The 21,049-nt window shown below is 47.5% G+C and overlaps 1 protein-coding gene across 1 annotated transcript; it reads right to left on the bottom strand.

Annotated features, from left to right (window-relative positions):
• Positions 1-8,544: 8,544 nt before the first annotated feature.
• On the bottom strand, positions 8,545-19,859 carry SERTAD4 (SERTA domain containing 4). Its single transcript, XM_045982100.1, has 4 exons — positions 19,511-19,859; positions 14,275-14,466; positions 12,950-13,065; positions 8,545-11,025 (listed from the first exon to the last, which is right to left on the bottom strand). Exons 2-4 carry the CDS (start codon positions 14,447-14,449, stop codon positions 10,261-10,263), a joined length of 1,056 nt encoding a protein of 351 aa, XP_045838056.1. The 5' UTR covers positions 14,450-14,466; positions 19,511-19,859; the 3' UTR covers positions 8,545-10,260.
• Between the last annotated feature and the right edge of the window lie 1,190 nt (positions 19,860-21,049).

The raw sequence follows: 21,049 nt of genomic DNA, 5'->3' as shown, positions 1-21,049 counted from the left end.
GAAGGGCTTGTGCTATCATCTTTTCCTGAAGGCAGCCTGGGAGCCAGGGTCTGGAAGAGGCTGGACCGCGTCCGGAAGCAACACCCGGGGCAGGGGAGGGGAGAGGGACAACTCCGATCGAATGTGGTGTAGAAATTCGGGCCGGAGGAGAGGCCCCGGGCATTTTCTGGGGACGTCGTCTGGGCCTTCCCGGGGGCCGTGGGTCCAGCTGTGCCCCGTCCCCCGTCTTCCCCACTGTCCTCCCAGGGTCCTTCGAGGGACTTGGTCGGCAGTGTATTAAGAATATATTTAAATATTACAGTGGAAAGAATGTGGGCTTTGAGTCCCACAGCCCTGGGTTCAAGGTGGCCGCGTTACTAGCTTCGTGACCCTTTGTGACTCTTTACTGAGCCTTAGTTTCTTCCCAAGAATCGACTGGAAGGACTGTGTGCAGCAAGGACGCTGAGGGGGCCCAGTCGGAAACTTGGGACAGAAGCGCTAGGGTCGCAGGGCTGTGCAGTCACTCGGGCGGGCGGAGAAGCTTCAGGGCCCTAACCCAGGGTTCCGCCGGCCCCTCCCTGCGGCCCCTCCCTGCACCAAGGGCTCTCGGGCAGCCAGGTCAGCGCGGGAAGGCGCAACGGAGACCTCTGTAGGGGTCCAATCGCCCTCGAGTAGCCGGGGTGGGGCCGGGGCCTGGGTGCTGCGTCAAAGCTCCCCAGGGGTTCTTCGGTGCAGCCAGAGTTGAGAATCAGTTTCCCTAAAGGAATAAACAAAGAGGCCTTGGCGAGGAGGGAAAGGAAGGAGCAGGTCGGTCCCCTCCCGTCTGCAGGTGGCCCCTTCGCACCACACTCATATGCCCGCGGACCCAGCCACATGCCCGCCCATGTACACACGCACGCTTAGAGGGACCCACGCTTATCCATACACACACACACACACACACACGCACGCCCATTCACACCGTCACGGACACTCACACCCACACCGCCCGTCTTCTCTGGGCGAGCCTCGCGGCTGAGACCCCCCTCCCCCGGCTGGGATGGACACCGGCGATGGGGTCCAGCCCTGGCTCTCCCAGGGTCTAGGGCCCGGCAGCCCCCCGCGCTCTGCTGCCGGTGACAGCGCGGCTCCTCCGAGCCCCGGGCGCTCCGCAGAGCCCCCGCCGGGCCGCGCAGCGCTTGCTCCGGCTCTTTGTTATGCTAATTCCCCTTCCCAGCTGGTGCCAGCTGCCTGCACAATGAGCGCCGGGAGCCCTCGCCAGCCAGGGAGTGGGGGCGGGGTGGGGGGGTGGGAGCTCCGCGCCCTGCACCCGGGATCCTGGTCTGGCCCAGCCTGGCGAAGTGGTGAGTGGCCCAATAAGCATCCTTCCCTGCATCCTCCCCTCCCCCACGCTTGCAGGGCCGCGCCCCTCGGGGCCTGTAGGGCATCCACTGATTCATTCCAGCCGCCCCGGCTGCCCGCCCTCCAGGTGCCAGGGCTTGATGAAAAGTAAAAGGCTCCTCCGCGGCTCGAGAGCAGTGCGGATGAAAGGGAAGCAGCCGCCTCCCAGACCACACAGCTAATCCTCCCATAAACCTCGAGCAAATAAGGGGAGAGGAAGAACAGGCCCGCTACAGATGTGGAGTAGCAGCCTCCGGGGATCCCCAAATTAAAACTCGTGCAGGGGAAGCACTTGGACCACCACCAAATGACACTAATTGGGTTATGGGACCATAATCTTGGCTCGTATGAAAAAAAACCAACAACAGTTATAGTCACAGCTGCAAGGACTGTCTTCATAAAAAGAAGGGGGAAAGTCCGCTATTTTATTACTCATAAACATGAGAGAGAAGAGGGTTCGCGGATCTCCTGCCTGCGTAGGGCAGGCGGGCTGGTTGCTTGAAGGAGAGGATAACTTTGTGCCAGGAGGAGCAGCGCTGTGTCTGGCTGGCTCGGTGATATGTGGAGCTAATGGGCTAATGTAGGAGGGGAGCACTCTGGAAGGAGGGGGAGGGGGCTGTACTGAGACACCACGGGGGAGCATGGCCTATCTGGAGGAATGTATTTCAGACAATAGGTAGCAGCCATATGCAGAAAATCATTCTGGACAGGAAAACTAAGAGATGTATTCTTTTAAGAGACATCCAGAAGCAGTTTCTCAGTTTCACTGGGAGCAGGGGGGAGTGGGAGTGATGGGGAGGCATCATGGGGAAGGAAATGATGGGATGGCAAGTGTAGAAAAATGCAGGTGAAAATCTTCAGAGAGATCTGTTGGTTGTTAGAATCACAAATGTTAGGGCCAGAAGAGACCAATGCCATCGGAGTCCAGCCTCATCATTTGACAGATGGAATATTAAGACCCAGAGATGTTAAGGGGCTTGTCATGGGGAGAGTGCTAGCGGGTGGTAGGAATGGGCAAGAGACTGTCTCCTAACTCCTACTCTCGTGCTCACAACATTAACTTGGCAATAATTTTGTTGTTAAGAAACAGCAGTCGTCTGACCAGAAATCAATACAATAGACTGCGGGGAAATAAAAAGTTAGAAATTTTTTAAATGATTGAGTTATTATAAACCTTTTTATGATCCATAATGAGGTTGAGAGTTGGAACTCAATCAGTTCTTACAGATTCCATCCCAGAGTTCTTCCTAGCATGTGTCCACTTATTCATCCATTACAACACCCAGGAGGACTGATGGCCCCAGGATTCCTTTATGGGTCCTTTCGGTGCAGGGATCAATACTATTTCCAGACAGAGAGATGCCCCCACACCCCATCCCTCATTGCCCCTCTACACTAAGTCATCTTGGCTAAAACCAGCTGAGTTAAGGCTGGACTGGTTGAGCACTCGAATCAGTCATCATTCCTCATTGGTATTCTACTCATAGGAAAATAAAAGTATCTTCTCCAGCTGCTGGGTGCCCAAACACAGAGAGGACAAGGATCAGGAGATGGCCAGCTGAGTTTTCCCTGGGCAGATAGAGGTGTCCCCGCTTCCTAGTGCCTCTCTCAGCTGAAATGGCAACTACTGGTACCATTCATGAGATCCTAGAGGCTGTTGGGGTAGGAGGAGAGCCTGTTGCAGAGAAGTCTTGGAAGGGTCATGGCACAACACTGCATTTTCTTTCTGCATTTGGGTGCCTGTTTCTCATTCTCAAACCATATGGTTCAGTTTGATTCTCATTTCAGACCTACTACTCAGCAAGCATCACTACAAGTGTACCTCATCTTATGGAAAAATATAAGTTCTTGAAAAGTTGGCAGGGGGGTGGAAATGTCATTTCTTAAAGGGAATCCTATTTTGAAGCCATTGGTTGGGCTTTGAGTTTAAAGGGATACGGATAATCACTCCCTAGCTGATCTGCTTTTTATTATTTTTTAAAAATACTTTAGGGGCATCTGGGTGGCTCAGTGGGTTAAGCCTTTGCCTTCGGCTCAGGTCATGATCTCAGGGTCCTGGGATCAAGTCCCGCATCAGGCTCCTTGCTTAGCGGGGAGCCCGCTCCCCACTCCCACCCCCCCGCCTGCCTCTCTGCCTACTTGTGATCTCTCTCCGTCAAATAAATAAATAAAATCTTTAAAAACAAACAAATAAATTATTTATTTATTTGACAGAGGATCACAAGTAGGCACAGGGAGAAACAGGCTCCCCACTGAGCAGAGAGCTTGATGGGTGGCTGGATCCCAGGACCCTGGGATCATCACCTGAGCCAAAGGCAGGTGCCTAACTGACTTAGCCACCCACATGCCTCAGTTAATCTGCTTTTTAAAACTTAGATCTTGTAGGTGAAAACCGTGTCTTAGTTATTTTATGATAGGCCATGTCCTAAAAGTTACAGTTATCCAGGAAATAATTCTTTGGTCTCCATTACCAGATGTAGGAACACTAGAAATCATTTTGGGTCTAAGTTATCCATATTCAATACTGTATTTTTCTCTGAGTAAAAACTAAATCTAAGAGAATAATACCATAATTGAATAAGCTTGAACTTTGACAAATCCTAGGATGAGTCAGAAGTTAATGGTTTTTCATCTTTTCATTTATAAGGTTTATACCTCTTATTCCCTTCAGATAGTCAGTGTTCTGAGAGATCCTATCTATGAAACCAATTGTATTTATTAAGGATAATGCTTTCATTTTCCCAGAGTTTCTTCTTGATTTGTGCTGTGTTAACCCAGAGCTGGTTCAATTCCAAGCAACAGTAAAGAAATCTGCCATGGGTTAGCCTATGCAGCTGCTTTCAGGAAATTTTATGATTTCCAGTAAACCTTTTGAAATGTTAAAAATATCTCAAGAACCCCAGTGACTACTTTCATAGCTGTCTGAGGGTCCTAGGTCTCCACGCTTGACATCATCTCCGTATTTGTTTCAAGCTTGTTTTACAGAACCCAAAAGGCTGAACGCTTTCCACAAAAAGGAGAATCAGGTGCTCTCAAGGTCCTGCCTTTGGGGCATCCAGGAACAGTTATGGAGATGTCACGGAGGCTCACCATGACTGCATATCCATCATGTGCATCCAGGCAAGGGCCAGTCGCTCCCTGATATTAAAGTCTTTAAACCTGGCAAACTTGCCAGGTGTGTACCTTATGCCATCTCATTTTACAGACAAGGAAATCACGGCACCAGGAAGTCAAGGGGCTGTGGACCAAGGTCAAGACCGCACAGCTACAGTGGCAGAGTGGGATTCGCACCCAAGCAGTAATTCTAAATCCCACTTTTAACCCTCTGCTCTATTGCAGCCTCACGAGAAACCTACAACTGTTATGCAGTTCAACTGTACAGGAGAGAGGTTCCTTGGACTAATAACTATACCTAGTCACTAAGATCATTTGATGGATTAATTGAAAAGCACACAGCATCTAAGGGCTTGGAAAACTAGAAGGAAACCTCCCAGCTCCCAGAAAGACCAGACAACCCATTTCTCTTTTCTTGCAAAAACATAAAGGAAATCCTTTAGTCCCTGAAATTGTTTTCCTGTCTTCCTAAAGAAGTTGATCTCCCCAAAAAAGGTCATTCCTTTTTCATCTTTAGACTTTTCCTTAAAGAAAGTGAGTTCATTCTGCAATGCATGGGGGCCACTGTCTATCTCGGACTTCTGGCACTCCACTCCGCCAGAGAGCAGCTCCCAGCCTTTCGCTGAAATCCCATGCCTGATAGCTTGTCATTCTCCATCTTTGCTCCATCATGCACACAGGTGTTTTGTCAATTTCGGGGAAGCTATAGATGCCTGAGTGCTGGGCCAGGTGCACTGAGAAAGCTCGGCTTCTTGATTGCCAGGATACAGTTAGTTTATATCTGATTGTAGCTCATTGCACTCACCTCAGAAAACATCCACAGGCATACTTAGGCTGGCACTGGCAGGGGAAAGGAGTGTCACATGCCTGATGCATGGATCCAGCCGCTGCCATGAAATGACCTGGATGAAGGCAATCCCTGTTGAAAGCCACGCTAGGCTGGGCAGCACAGGCCGCGGGGCAGATTGTGTCTCTCCCAAATTTCACTATTTGTCCATTGTCTTGAGATCTTGGCAGGAAGAGGGATCACAACTTACGTCTTTGCAAGTTTTCTATGTGTGTTCTATCCCCCAGATATGGCATTTTATAAGATTTTATAATTTTAAATTAAAGGAATGATTATAAAAATGGGGTTGAGAAACACGTGGGTTCTTCATGAGCAATGAATGACTAATTCGTCTCCATACGTTCTATCAGTTTCACTGTGGTCAAAAGCAGGTGTTTCCAGGCTATGAATAAGTAGTTTGCATTTTCAAAATTAACAAATTGGACCAACACCAAGGAAAAAAACAACCACCATAGATAGCCCACCAGAGAATTGTTTACCAAAGAAGCTGAAGCTCATAGCAATGGTTTGCAAACTCCAGCAGGCGAGCTTGTGTAAATGCCCTTCGTGTAGTCATGGTTCTTCAGCCTGTCACAGATACTGGAGGGAAACGCAGAAACAGGAAATTACAGACTATTTTAAACAGCATGTTTTATTAAACTCACTTGCTGATGCACTTTATGGCAGGATGCAAGATTCAAGTGTTCATAACTTACATCTTTTCAAGTGCTTTTCCTGAGTGAATTCTCCCAGTTGAAATACCGCATGTACGCAGGGCTGGAAACAATCTCCAAAGTAGTAACTGTTTCACCCTTGGTCATGTAGCTCTCACAACCAATGGAGCAGTGATAGCCACGTGCGGATAATCGACCTCGCTTACACACTCTAACTGTGTAGGGAAGCAATGGAGGCCTTGAAGAGTGACTTACAAGATCCTGAACGCATTTCAGGTTAAGCCACAATCAAAGCACAGTGATCTTAACATGAATTACTAGAAACCGTACATTGTCTCTCATCACTGAAATACTGATGTCATTCTTCTCTTCATGGGCAGTTCTGCATCTTGTTTAAACCATTACTGTTCAGGGCCTGCTGCACCCTCGTTTTGGAAACGGCCTAGCAAAATAGGCAGGGATAACCTTAACTATGAATGAATTAGCTTCAAATTTAAGGGGCTGTCATTAAAATGGATTTGAACAGCTAATTATTTTCAAAAACAATTCTGCTCACAACTTGTTTGAGGAATAGAAAAGCCTAGCTACGCTACATGGGAATCCTTATATCCTTGTCTGATATTTATTGTTAAGCTGACAACTCTTGACGCCCATGTCTGCTCCAAGTTGTTGTCAGCTCTTCTCTAGACACACCGAAAGGAAGTCATTAAGTGGAGCTGTAATACAAGTTCATGACTGGAGGGCTGGGTAGCCCTTTGCTTTGATGGAGTTAACTACGATCTCTTAAAATAGAGGTTCATTCACTTGCTTCTGCCCTTATGAAACAAAATGTTCTGAATCTCTGTCTTAAAAGACCATGCCGAAGATGCCTTAACCTACTTAGTCACTGGTCGTCAGATAGCCACTTCCACTGGCTTTGAGTTTTTCTACCATCCTCCCAAGTCCTGGCCGCTGAAATCCTGTCCTTGGGACCCATTCAAGGTGAAGGACAGAATCATAGTATTTTAAGAGTTGGAGGCAAAGCACAGTTGATATCTGTGCTCTTTTGAAGTGACTCTGCCAGACTTCTACAATCGCCACTGTTAGAGAGGAAGGACCAGAGGCAAAGGTTAATGATTTGGTTAACGAGGTGCACCTAGATGCCTCAGGGAGTAGCAATTAAAGGCATTCTTGGGGGGAGCTGGGCCATTTTAAGTGAGGATTTCCCCTCATTTAACTTTTAAAAGTCTGGAATCTGCCCTATCAGGTTCTCCTTAAAGCAGAGCCCAGTCATGAGAAAGGGTGCTACTTCCAGTGGATAGACAGAGTCTGGGGTGCAGAGTGTCTTTACCAGTCTCTGAGACAGAACTCTAGAACCCAGTTAGTAAATTATTATCTATGCCTTGGGCACCTGGAAAGATTGAACTGAGTATCTTCTGAATAGAAAAGCTAATACAAGCTCCCAAGAGGCCTTAATGCTCTCATACCAACCAAAGGAACATTCTTATTTGGATGGGTGTTTAGGGGTTTTTCAGGGAAGGGGTGGAGGCATGTCTTTTGGTATGCTAGAAATGTCTTAGGGACAAAAGCTTGATGACTAAAAATTACAAATTTTAATGCTGCTGAATTCAAAGGCTCCTAATCGTCCAGCAGAGAAGCTCCAGTGGGTTCTGCTGTAGATGCCTGAGCCTGCAGCTCAGATGAGGGCTGTGGAAAATCACCAACAGCTTTGACCATCAAGAGGAACATGATCTGATAACGTGAGGGAGGGGGGCTTTCTAAAGAGCAAAAGGGATGTCATTTTTTTCATATGTAAATCTCTTGGATTTATTACATTCATAGTAAGAATGTTACACGTGACAATTACGTTCCCAACAAGCTTTCTCCCTTTATCAAATGAAATGTTAGCCTCTACGAGCAACCTTAAAACAGAGTGGTATGGAATACCAGCAGTAATCTATTGCTATTTCGACTGTTGACATACGGGTCGTCTTTTTGACAATTTGACGTTTCATAAAGCGATCAGCCAGGATTCCTTCAGTATTTGTCACTATTTTTTTTTGTCAGAAACTTTGCAAAAATGAAAAATCTTTAGATTCTTAAAGATAAAACCTTTTTGATGACCAACCACATCATTTATTAACATTGGCCTCTTAATCCACAGAAATCTAACTCACAAACTAGGACCATTCTAAAGCACCTGTCAGGCTGACCTCTTAAAAGGAGTCTTTCACTTTCAATACTCCCGTGTGGCCACTGCCCATTAGACATCTTGAGTTTTGTTTTTTTTTTTTAAGATTTTATTTATTTATTTGACAGAGAGAGATCACAAGTAGGCAGAGGCAGGCAGAGAGAGAGGGAGAAGCAGGCTTCCTGCTAAGCAGAGAGCCCGATGCGGGCCTCGATCCCAGGACCCTGAGATCATGACCCGAGCCGAAGGCAGAGGCTTTTTAACCCACTGAGCCACCCAGGCACCCCATCTTGAGTTTTTTAAAGGAGAAAAAGCAACGGAAAACAGAAACATTGCCAATGATCATTAAAATAAGGAAATCTTAATGCATTTTGATCATTTTAATAAATATATATCAAGAAAACCTCACTTTATTACAACACATTCATATACAAGCATCTATCATCTAAGTTTTCAACATCAAATGTTTATCAAATATTGAAAATAAAGGACAAAACGTTACTAGACTATTAGCCATAACACAAGAACATGTTTTAAAAATTGGTCCTTGTGGACATTGTCCAAATGATGATCCTACTCATACACTGTATGAATGAGACCTATATTTAATATTAATAGCAATAATAAAAAAGCTTTATCTTGGAGAAACTGGGAGGACTTACTTATTTCCTCCATTTGGCATTTGGTTCCTGTGAAGTACTATTTAAGGAGGCCCACGTCAATTAGCAATCTTGGAAATTGGAATACAGTTTGGCAGGAGGAGTTGGCTGGAGTAGAAGGACGGACGGTCAGAGGGGCACTCTGAATACTCTTGCAAATGTATAAATTGAAGAAATCATTGAGAAAACTGTGGCCTGAATACATTGCCAACTGAGTCCCATTTCTCCAAAATAACTTTCCAAAAACTAAAATTTTTACATTCTTTAAGATAAAACCTTATTGATCACCACATCATTTATTAACATTGTGCTTCTTAATCAACAGCAAAAGTCATATATAAAAAACCACATGCTTTTATAATCTAAACGAATGAAATGATGCAAAACAGATTAAAGTATAATGCATGCCACCGGTTCATGAACTTCATTGGACAAGGAAACAAAACAAAACAAAACAACCCAAAACCCAAAAAACCCAAACCCCAGCAACAGACCCGTTGCCATAGAAAAGCTCAAGCAGCTTAGTGCTGGTTTCTAACAGCTCTATTGTTTCCCCCATCCCTTTCTAAAAATGCCAAATCCAAAAGCAATTGGGCATCAAAAAACAAAGGAAGAATAGAGATGTTGAATCAAAAGTTAAACACAATAGTTTTGAAGTTAACGGTTTCCAAACAATATTGATCCACCCTGTGTATTTTTTTCCTGTTGGTTAAATCCCTGCTGTAACTCTGATTTATCCTTAATTTTCACATTGGCAAAAATTAAGATAAAGTAAGGCACCAAAAATCGCCCTGTATAACACCTCTCTAACTGCCTGATCACGCATCGCAGGCAAGCCAGGAACTCGCAGGGATTACCCTTCTCCACATACTGTTGATTGCCGCCCCTAGACAGGTGTTTCATTATGTTACATCCTATTTTCGTCTGTCATGCAAGACTGTTAAAGACAAGTCCTTAACAGCACTGTGAAGCCACTTCATCTAGCTCCCTGTCTTCAGTCTTTCATTCAGAAAAAAAATACTGTATCACATAGAAGCAGCAGACATCCTTTGCTGGTTATGTTGGTTTGCTGACCAAACAACTACCTAATTGGCGAACATGTTGCCGTTTCTTAGCTAGTGACAGGCTCCTTGGTGGGGGGGGGGGTCATGGAAAGGTCACAAGGGCACACTGTCCCCCAGTCTAACCTACTGGACCTTTTCTGTGAGAAAACTAAGGTATACTTTTAAGCATCGAGTCAACTGTGTTCTTGGTAACATCACCACATTGAGAAGTAGCTCGCTGATGCCTACTCTACAGAGGTTTTATGCAATCTGCTCTCCAGGCATTAAAACGACACGGCGTGTTCATGGCATAATTTTATCAGTTGTACAAAACTATAAAATCCATTCAAAATAAAATTTATGAGAGCTAACTGGTCATGCTGTGCATGCTTCAGAGGTTCGGTGGAAAGATGGCTCATAGTTTGCTCCCTTTGCCACAGCACGGTTTGTTACTTGGTGAAGGCTCCTTTTTCTTTAAGGACTTTTTCCAAGACTCACTCACATTGTTTTTGTCATTATATCCAGTCTCAAAATAATCGTAAAATTGGCCTTTGCACTCAAAAGCAAGGTCGTTTTCCACAGGTTCATGGCTTAATGGGCCACCACCATCCCTGTTGGTGTCGTTATTTGCCTTCTCCTCACTTAATGTGGCCTTTTCCTGAACACCTAGTGACCTGACATTAGTGACAAAGATTTCGCTGGCGGAGACCTGACCGTCACCCTTGTAAGCAGATGCACAGCCTGCATTGAAATCCACCTGGTGGGAACAACTCGGTAAAGGCAGAGGGGGAGGGGAAGAGGAAGACGAGGAGGAAGAGGGGGCGGCGGTGGAGGCACTTCCGACACTAGCATGGACAGAAAGGGGCAGGTTTAGGTAGTGACCACCACATTCCTGGTAAAAGCAGCAGGCATGAAACTTTTCACACTCCTCTTTGGCCATCCGCGGTCGTTTTCGGTAAGGACAGTCTTGAGCCAGAAACCACTCTTGGGCAGAGGGGCCGTTGAAAGAGCAGGCGGGAAAGCACCAGTTATTCTGCATGATAATCTCGCCGTGGATCCGTTTCATCAAATTGTTGATAAGGACGGACCTTCGGAGGTACACTTCAGGATCATCGATAAACTTGAGCTTTTCTAATGACATATACAGGATGTGGGCTCGTTCCTCAAAAATCGAGATGGTCTAAAAACCAAACACGGAAGAGAAAACTTAGAGGACGTGGCCTGTGTAAACATGCCATTGCAGTAGATTTCTTTCTGGGCATTCTCTGGATCTGGGCATGCTGCCGTCCTGTTCCTGCCGGGTTCACTTAGGGATGCTGTCCCCGGTGTTGCTAATGACCCTCCCCAGCTTCCCGCCTCAAAGGTGCGGTCAAGCACCTGGGAATCTGGTCCCCCTGCAGACCTCAGCAGGGACAGGTGAGGTTGTTCGTGTTTTTATGGCCGAGGGAGATGCCAAAACACACAACTCATCTGCCCTACTAGAAGTCAAGGGAGCGGCTTCTCCGGAAGGAAGGGACATAGTAACGAGGGGCGCGATGAGGAGTTCTCAGTTGCTGGTTATGTTGTTTCTTGATCTGGATGCTAGTTATATAGATATGTTTCTGCTGTAAAATCCAGCAAGCTGTACTCTTAGGATACTTGGGCTTTTCTGTGTGTGTATACAAACCCATGCATGTGCACACACGTACACTCATGTATTATATGTCGGTGTCTTTTGAAAGATGTCAAAATGCAGGTCATAAGTCTACTTCAAACCCTGGCCAAGAGCACAAGAACTGCCTTCAGTGCTGTCCCTCTGGCTTTCACACTTGCAATTATCCTTACTTGATTGAGGGACAGTGATAATTGAGGCTCAGCCCCTGAAACGATCAGTCAGTTAAAGGGCCAAAGCAAGCCTCCTTCTGAGGCTAGGCAGGAGGAGAGATGCGGGAGGAAATGAGGAGACTCACTTCTGAGCACTATGATACTAAACTGGGTGATGACTGCTACAAATCCAGCAGCTACTGGGAAACAGTCATAACCATAACACAGAAATGAAAGAGGAAATAAACTGCTTATGTCCTGGTGACCAGCTTTTCCAGGTCATATTTAAAAAAAAAAAAAAAAAAAGAAAGAAAGAAAGAAAAAGCCACCTGGTAGCATGACCTGAGGAACTGCAAATGAAGCCTGCCTGGGTTAACCAAAGGCAGGAACTATACAGTCAGAGAAAAGCCCAGCATGCACCAACCCATGCCGGTGTCTTTATGAGCAAGGTCAAGGCAACACCCGAAGGACATGCTTGTGAGGCGGCGAGGAGAGGGGGTAAGAGGAGAAACAGAGAAAGATGAATTGAAAAATTAAAAATCCTCTCTGCTTCTCAGAAAACTATGGTCTGGGTTATCCCCTCCTTGATTGCATCTGTAGATTTTTTTTTTTTTTTTTTAAAGGAAGGGAACCATAAGGAAAAAGAACTGGTATTTGAAAAGTTTAGGTGGTCAGTTCCTTATTTCTAGGCATCTATCTCCTGGATCCCATTATTTTCTTCTTACGCATGCAGAAGAGTCAGCTGTGATCTTTCCCAGGGAATGAATTACATATTTTAACAATCTAAGCCTATGTAACGAGTATACAATGAAGTGTGAATTTCTACTTGCAAGCACACCCTCAAGCGATAGTGAGTCCACCTCTAATGGGTCAAGAGAAGCCCCGGAAAACTGCTCCCAGGTGGGCACACACAGAAGGGGCTCTGGCCATGGGACCTAGAGCGTGGAGAGAGGGGAGATGTCAGGTAAGAATGGTGCGTTTCTGCACACATGTGAAAACATGGATGGCTCATAACCACTAACGCAACTTGAGAACAATCAAGACATTTGTAAAAAAGATGTTCCTTGGATTATATAATTTTGTTATTTCTGGGTAGAGGAGCTCCTGCTGGCTCTTTCTTCCACTACTTGTGAAAATAACAGAGGACCCAAAAAAGTGACAACGATTAATACAGCTCTGCTGAGAAGTGGCTCATTTTCATTGCTTGGGTGGAACAACTTAATTTCTGGAAATGGATCAAGCAACTGTTATTAAGTTATCTTAAATTCTTAATAAAAATAATGACTATTAAAAAAACATACTTTATGGCTACAGCTGCTGAGTGGTGGGTGAAAATCCTCTTCTTCCACATACTTCCTCTTAAAGTATGTGATCTTGGATGTTGTTATAGGATTTGAAATTCCCCTGTAATGTGATCCTGTGGTAATAAATCAGATACGACAAATGACATGCGGTTTGCCAGAGGTTCTCCAAACAAAATACTTTCCTTTAATTTCCTTATAGAAGATAAGTTGGCTACGTATTTGTCTGTACATGTGGTGATTAAAAATAAACCTTTGTCTTAATATTTGCTATCATACAGAATTCTGTGACCCAGGCTAGGCAAGGATTTCTAGGTAATCATAAAGGAAAATGACCTATGTCAGCATTTATAAAATATTCGGAATCTTAATTCTATGCACAAACAGCAAAATTCATAAAGGGGAGGATAGTGTTTATTCAAACTGTTTAATTAAATCCACGGTAATAGGGCACCACTGCTCAAACATATACATCTTTAACCGTAAGCACAAATAATCAAATAACTTTAAAATGTTATTGGCTGTAGGTAAGGAAGCAAACGACTATCTGCACATGAGAGTTATATTATTTCTTCTTTCAAAATATGAAATTAAAAAAATTTTAGCTTAAGACTAAAATATGGGCTAACCAAAGTCCTTTTTTCTCTCTCAAAAATGTAACATGTCAACCATGAATAAAAGGAGGGTCTAACTTTGAACGAACAGAGCTTTTAATCCAAAATGAACTTCAAGGAGTACTTAGTTTACATTTTAGGTTTTGTTTTTTTAAAAGCACACCACACAAAAATCCAAGGAACTTATCCTAGAATATAAGAATAAAGAATTAGGAAGAACAAACTCCTGTATCTAAAAAAATTTCCCCCGAATACGAAAGCCAATTGTGTGGTTAGTAAAAAGAGAAGACACATAGCTTCTGGCCCGAAGTGCAGATTCCTTTATGTCTCAGGGGATAAAGATTTCATTGTCAAAAGCTCACCAGGGCTTGTGTACCTCTGAAGAGAACCATGCAGTTCCACAGGGTGAAAAACCAAAAGCCAAACTCAGGGTCTCAAAATCTGGTTTGGTTCTTTAAAAAATACAGGTGGCACGACTTACACATGAAGCAGCAGCGCATGTAGACGCAGATTTGAATGCAATTTCGTATCACCTCTGATCCTCTCCCGGAGCCCTGGGCTCAGTTACGAGAGGGGCACAGACAGCCTGGAAGTCCCTGGACTAGCAGCTCTCTCTGGGCTCAGAAGGGCGCCGGAGACAGGAGACACCAGTCCTGCTCACTAGTCTGACTGCAGAGGGCAGGGTTGGTGGGGAGAGGTCAAGGGCAGTACCTGCCAGTGGGGGACCGGCTCCCCGGTCTCCCTGCAGAGGCGCCTGTGCTGGCCCAGGGGGGCTCGGGCCTCCGTAGCTGTCAGCCTCCCATAGTGTCTGGTACCCAGCAATTTCAGCAGCTCCTTCCGAGACAATGGGCTCGCAGAATCTATTCATGGACAGAACCAGAGTCATCTCTGACCGCCTCAGATCTAAAGAAAAAAGAAAGAAAGAAAATAGCCCTAATCAAGAGTAAGCCAGGGGATGGCCTTGGCATGTTCATTCCTTTGCTTTGGGAAACTTCTACTTCTCAGTCCTCCCCTTCACCCTGAAAACATTTTATTATTTTTTCAAAGAAAACCTCAGCAAACTCTCTTGCTGCTATTAGCTCAGCCTCTGTGTTCAGCAATCTGCATTTCATGGGCGGATCTTTAAAATCCCATTTCTTATTGTTCTCAGATTCCCCTCAGCCCCATTTGAGACAGCTGCTTTGCCTCCTGAACACATTTTCCCCCTGACCTTCCGGCAGAAAATGTACCGCTAAGAGGCAAGTCCCAAACCCTTGCACCTCCTTTCTATTAATAAGGCAAAATCAATTTTCTAGTCAATCCCGAGAGTCTCCTTTGATGAAATCCGCTAATCAGTCAAAAGGGGTGTAGAGGCCACAATCTCCACCGTCATCTTTACTGAGGCTCTGGGTCGTTTGGGGCTGGGCGGCTGCCCCCTCCTCTCCTTTCCGCAGGGCCAGATCCTCTACACCAGTCTGGAGCTCCCTCCACTTTCTTCTCCCAAAATGAAGCAGACAGAGACACACTTGGTAGTTGTTTCCACCAGCCCTGATCGGCCTGAACTGGATCTGCCTCCAGTCAAAACACTGTAAGATGAAGACAGAAAATTGGCTCCAGTTTCAAGCCGGGAGTTGCAGCCCCACAGGAGCCAAGCACAACATCAACGGAGCAGGCAGAATATTAAACAGGAGCCAGGGCTTCAGGGCCAGAGGCAGCCGGCAACTCTTTCCTCCGCGAGGCCCAGACACAAGGCAGCAACTTTCCAAGGGGCACCATGCTGCGGCCCTCCTCTCGGTTCACGCCCCTCCCCCAGGGGCCTGCGGGGAGCCTGGGAGCCTCTTTGCTCCGTGATGCCTGCTGGGCTCCTGCTGGGCTCAGGTGCTGTGGGCCACTTCATAGGGGCTTTGGGGCTTCACTTGGCCCCAACTAAGATTCAAAGCAGGGTCAAGGGTGAGTTCAAGGGGAAAGAGTTTGATACTCCAGCAAAAAGACCGATGGGCCAGAGATCAGTGGTGACGGCAGAGAAGCCTCAGCGCCTTACTAACTGCGAGTTCTTTTGCAAGACCGGAACCTCTCCTATCCCACTCTGCCATTTAAAGAGCTGTCACAAAGACTGATGTCAGGCTTGCTTTCTGAAGATAGATTACCTTTCAAATATACGCTAAGGGTGTATTCATGCTTTCTTCTCCAAATGACACAGCTCCTAACATTTTTGGAAAAGGGTGAGTCCCCTGCTGTCCAGCAGGAGGCTAGTGTCCTAATGAGGGTCCACTTCCAGGGAAAGGAAGGAAAACCACCAGGGGAAGGGGAAATAGCTTCACAGAAGTGACGAGGTCTTTATGGCTAACAGAAGCTCTTGGCAGCAATGACTCCACTCTTAACCCAGGCTTCTTGAGATCTTAAATTCTGTCCCCGCCTCACTGAAGGACGAATGAAGTGAGGGAAGTGTCAGTGGCTGGAACAAGGACCCAGCGATGTGGGAGGCTAAACCACATGCCCCTTCTCTTCTAAAATGCCCTCCAAAGAGGCAGCAGCCAAGGCCTTGCTGTAAGTAAAATCTTATTACAAGGAAAAAGAGAGAGGTTCGATTATTCTCTAGAAGGAAATGGTGGGACATGCCATTTATTTTGTTCTTGACTCACCAAAAAGTTTACACTACATTGATTTGATAAACCAAGCTATTCTGTCTATCACTCCTCAAACTCAGCATCCAAACAAGGTATCAAACCTCATGATAATTTATTCCCTGGGAGACTCTCATAAATGGTCTAATTTCTTAACCTATTATAAAAGGCACTTGTACCAGTAAGTGCTACTGCTAGGAGCATATGAATTATAGCTATCTCTCAGTAGCCCTCTCTCACTGACTGCAACAGTATTTTCCAGCTTGAAATTCACCTCACTTTTGTGCTGGAATCTGGAAATAAGACCCAAGCTTTTTGTCTATATTGAACTTTTAAAAAATATATATTTATTTAGTTATTTGAGAGAGAGAAGGCATGAGTGGTTGGGGGGGAGCAGACTCCCTGCTGAGCAGGGAGATTGATGTGGGACTGGATCCTGAGCCCAAGGCAGATGCCCAACTGACTGAGCCACCCAGGTGCCCCTATATTGAACTTTTATAGCTTAAAACCAGAGGAGGTTAGCAAATCCATGCCCCTTAAGAACATGAAGCATTTGTAGGTCCCCTAAAGCGATTACCTTTAATAGGACATTATATGGTCCTGTGCTATTTTATGTTCCTAAGAGTTTGTTTCCATTTTAATGACTGATCCTTGGGGCTGGTTTGGGTTAAGGATTTCAGTGTTTGTTTGTTAGTGTTGATTCCAGCATATGAAATCCTATCAGGATGCCTCTGAACTTGAAACACAGCTTAGGCCTTTTATCTTGGCTTTTTCTTTCCATTATGATATCTGATTTCTCTTAAGTTTTTCTTTTTTTGAACTGGAAACTTTTACACACAAAATCCTAAGCCGGAGAAGCTGAGTGCCACAAATGGTATTTCTAAGTCTGAATAACGTATGAATGACTTCGGATTATTTGGGAAAGAGATTTTGCAGTGAATTCTTCCTAGTCTATTTTGAATTTATGAAGGGATGTTAAGAAATTAAGAAGGCAAGTTCTACATTCATGAAGCATTAGGAATGGGTGGTGCTATGCACCAATGTTTCACATAACTCTTTATTTGTATTATATGTACAGATCCAAACAGTCATTATTCTCTATAGGATAAGACTTACATTATGATTCTGATACTGAGTTCAGAAGTTTAAATCCACAAATTCATATGCTGTTAATATTAGATATAACCACAAAGATGTACATTTATGGTAAAATTTGTGTTGTTTTTTTTTTTTTTTAAACATCAGGAGTGAGTGGTTTCAAAAGTAGGCGGTTGAAGTGTGTCTGGTCTATATATGGGTTTTAAAAATTTAAAAATAAAAAGCTCCTAACCTCTTATCCCCAGGCTCCTCCTGCATATCTGTTTTGTCACCCAACGGGATGAAATGGAATGACACCTCAAGCATTCCCAGAGGCTGAGGGCTAAAATGTCATGCTTTTCCAGCAACCGTTCATCGTAAAGTCATCGTAAAGTCACCAAGTGTTGCTACAGAATTTGTTTTTTCCAGATAAGTTAGTCTTGTTCTTTCCTGAAAGCCATTCTAATGCTAATACAAGTGGCTGGCACACAGATCCAGCTACCTAGATTTAGTGGCCCCTTGAATCTAACGGGTTCCTGGTCATTCTTTGCCCACCCTTCCCCCCACCTGTCATTGGAAATTAGAGAACATTAAGAGCATTATAGCAGTTAGAGATCGGATTCCCACAGTGAAACACAGAGAAAAGGCTCATGCACCTTTGGTGCTGCCCAGGTGGAATCAAGTGCCTGACCTCGAAGTTGTGCTTAACAAGATCCCAACAGCTCGTCCAGGTGCTGCTGCTGCTGGTGATGGAAGGGGCTGAATTGGTGGAAGGAAATCCTTCAACCCTTCTAAATAGACAGATGTCGCTTTTCTGTCAGTCCCTGCAGTACACCTGTCTACCCTGCAAAGTGCATTTCTCAGCTGTAGCTTCCAGAAGCCCGGAGCTTTAGGTCAGGTCCTGGGGTTACAAAGACGGGTGCTGGGCCTGAAGGAGAAGATGGGGTGTCCGGGTGTCCGAGCCCTGGCGACAGATCTCCGCATCCCAGGCCCAAGACAGGGGTCGTGAGGTTTGAAGAACCGACCCCCTGCAGGCACCGGGTCCAGGCTCCGGCACTGACACACCCCCAGGGTCGGTGCCACGGCCCCTGAGCCCCTTCCAGGGTAGCGAGCGGAGCCCTGCCGGCCGCCGGCCGCAGGAGAAAGTAAATAACACCCCAAGTGTCTGGGAACAAAGGCAAGTTGTCTTTCCACGGTGCCGGAGCCGTGCCCCTCTCCTTCAGAATAAGAGCTATTATTACTGTTTCTTTCTTTTCTCCTTCGTCTCCCCCCCCCCCCCCAACAAGTTTCCTTCTAAGGGAAATAAACACCAAAGGTAGGATTCCAAGGAAATGACTCACGGCGGCTGGCAGGGCTCTGGCGAGGCTGGCCCGGGCCCCGCGCTCCAGCCCGCAGCAGATGCCTGCCGGCCCGCCCTCCCTCGCCGGCCAAGCCCACTCGGAGCCGGCGGCTGCGGGAGTGCCCTGCGCGGCCGTGGGACCCGGGCGGCGGGGGACAGCGCCCGCACCTCCCGCGGGCGACCTCCCTGTGCGCGACACCCTGGCCTCGGGTGGCCGCCTCTCCCTCACCCCCCCGCGCCTCCGCGGCCCCAGCCGGGCACTCGGGAAAGTTGCTAGGGCCCAGGAGGCGGGAGGGGAGGAAGGGAGGAGAGAGGCGGAGGCGTGGACCAGGCGGGCAGCAGCCGAGCCCGCCGGGGAGGTGAGCTGAGGACAGAGGAGCCGCCGCCGCCCGCAGCGCGGCTCGGCTCGGCTGCCGGGGAGGAGAGTGCGGGGGCGGAGGTGGCGGAGGACAGAAGGTGTCAGCTCCTGCAGCTATTCCTTTTTCTCGCAGACGCGCGCTCCTGACATCCACAATCCCTCCCTCTCCACCTGCCCCGCGCCCAGCGACCGGACCCCGGGGCATCCCTCCTACTGACCCCCGGCCCCCAGGGGAGGGGGGGAGCGGCCGCCGAGGACCCTGGCGTTTCACCGGGGCTGCCATCCCTACCCGCCCCCAGAGTCGGCTCGGTGCGCGCAGGCGGCCGCCGTTCCCGCCCCGGTAAAGGCCCGGCGGCGCACTCCAGTCCCGGGAAAAGCCCGCGCCGCCTCGGCGCCTCTGGCCCCCGCGCCGCCCGGATCCCACTCCGGCCGGTGCGCGTCCATTCGGCGGCCCCGGAGCGGGGAGGGCGCGCGGAAGGCCGCGGGTGGGCGCGCGCAAACGCCCGCGGGGACCGGCCCTCGCCCTCCACCCGCCCTGGCCTCGCCGCCCGCGCCCGGCCCGGCTCTTACCGCGGGGTCAGCCGGGAGGCGGCGGCCCGAGCGCTCGCGCCGCCGCTGGTCCGCTCTGGGCTCGGCGCCAGCCCGGCCGCCGGTGCACAGTCGCGCGGAGCCCGGCCCGGCGGCCCGGTCGGCGGTGGACGCTGGTGCGGGGCGGGCGAGGGTCCCGGCAGGTCCCGCCGCCGCGACTGGGGCGCCGCGCCGCCGTCGCTGCAGACGGTTATGGTAATGAGCGGCTCTGTCTAGCGAAGAGCGTGTGAAACCCGTCAATCCTGTTTGCCATTTCCCCGTGGATTTCCGAGGAGAGGTTCTGCAGGATGCCCCCAGGGTGAGAGAGGGAACATGACAAGCGCGCCCGCTCTCACGCCCTCCCTCTGCTCCCGCCGCCGCCGCCGCTCCTCAGGCAGCACACGGGGCGCCTTCCCCTCACCCCCACCCCAGCCCGCCCCCTGCCGCCTTCCCTCCTTCCCGCCCTCCCTCCTCCCTTGCCTCCCCTCTCTCCCCTCCCCTCCCGGTGCCCGGGGACACGCGGGCCCAGCTCCAGCCCGCAGCCCAGACCCCACGCACTCCCCGGCTCCCGCCCTAGCCCTGGGGGCTCGGCTCCAGCCGGATAACATATTCACTCTGCAACCTTCTGTGATGTCTTCTCTTTTATTTGGTTTAGTTCTGTTGTTGTTGTTGTGTGTGCGTGTGATTAAAAAAAAGAAAGAAAGCAAGCAAGCAAAGAAAAATCTGTGCCTTTCCCACTCTTTGCAAAAGACTTTCTTCTCCATTGCCACAGCAAACGGAGATGAGAAACAGATGTCTTTGCAGGACCAAGCAGTTATTCTCCTCTCGCCGCCCGCCCCCGCCCGTTCCCCTCCGGAGCTGCATATGTATAAAAAGGCAACATTGGTCCTACTGCAACTTGAATTGGCAACTCTTTCTGGGTGGGGAGCCTCCAGGGAAAACCTCCAGGAAATAAAAAAGCAATAAAGGAGGTTGTCCTTGGTCAAGGGAATGTAATTTAAGCTCCGGAATCACATTATTTTGCAAATAGTAATTTTACCCTATATTAGGCTCAATTGGAGTTTGTTTTTTGAAACATTAATTCATAACTTCTGTCTAGGGACTCCTCCATAGTCGAGATGGGTCATTTCAGGTGTAATGAACACAGAGGATTGGAAGGCATAGACCTAATAAAATGGGGGGAAAGGCACCTGCACAAAAGTGTTACAAAGACTATAATGTTTGTTTACTGCTACTATGCCAGATGTGCTAAATATAACACTTCTTTAAAACAGTGATCCTCCGACTGTGAAAAACCAAACCTCTTGCTGCCTGGCTCCCTAGGAATCAAGGATAGGCACAGACTGAAAATCAGGGAGGAAAGGAATAAGATCAAGGATGAGTATTAGCATCTGCAAATTGAACTCTATCTAATTTGCATGTTTATTTCTTAGAATTGTAATTAAATTTGTGTAATAAATGTTTTCCACTTCATTTGTACACTTAAAATTTGGGTGACTGACGTGCAGTTAAGTGAATTTCTTTTCTTTTTTAAACAAATGT

The sequence above is a fragment of the Meles meles genome, chromosome 17 (assembly GCF_922984935.1).
Source record: "Meles meles chromosome 17, mMelMel3.1 paternal haplotype, whole genome shotgun sequence".
NCBI lineage: Eukaryota > Metazoa > Chordata > Mammalia > Carnivora > Mustelidae > Meles > Meles meles.
This window is presented reverse-complemented; position numbering and strand designations above follow the sequence as displayed.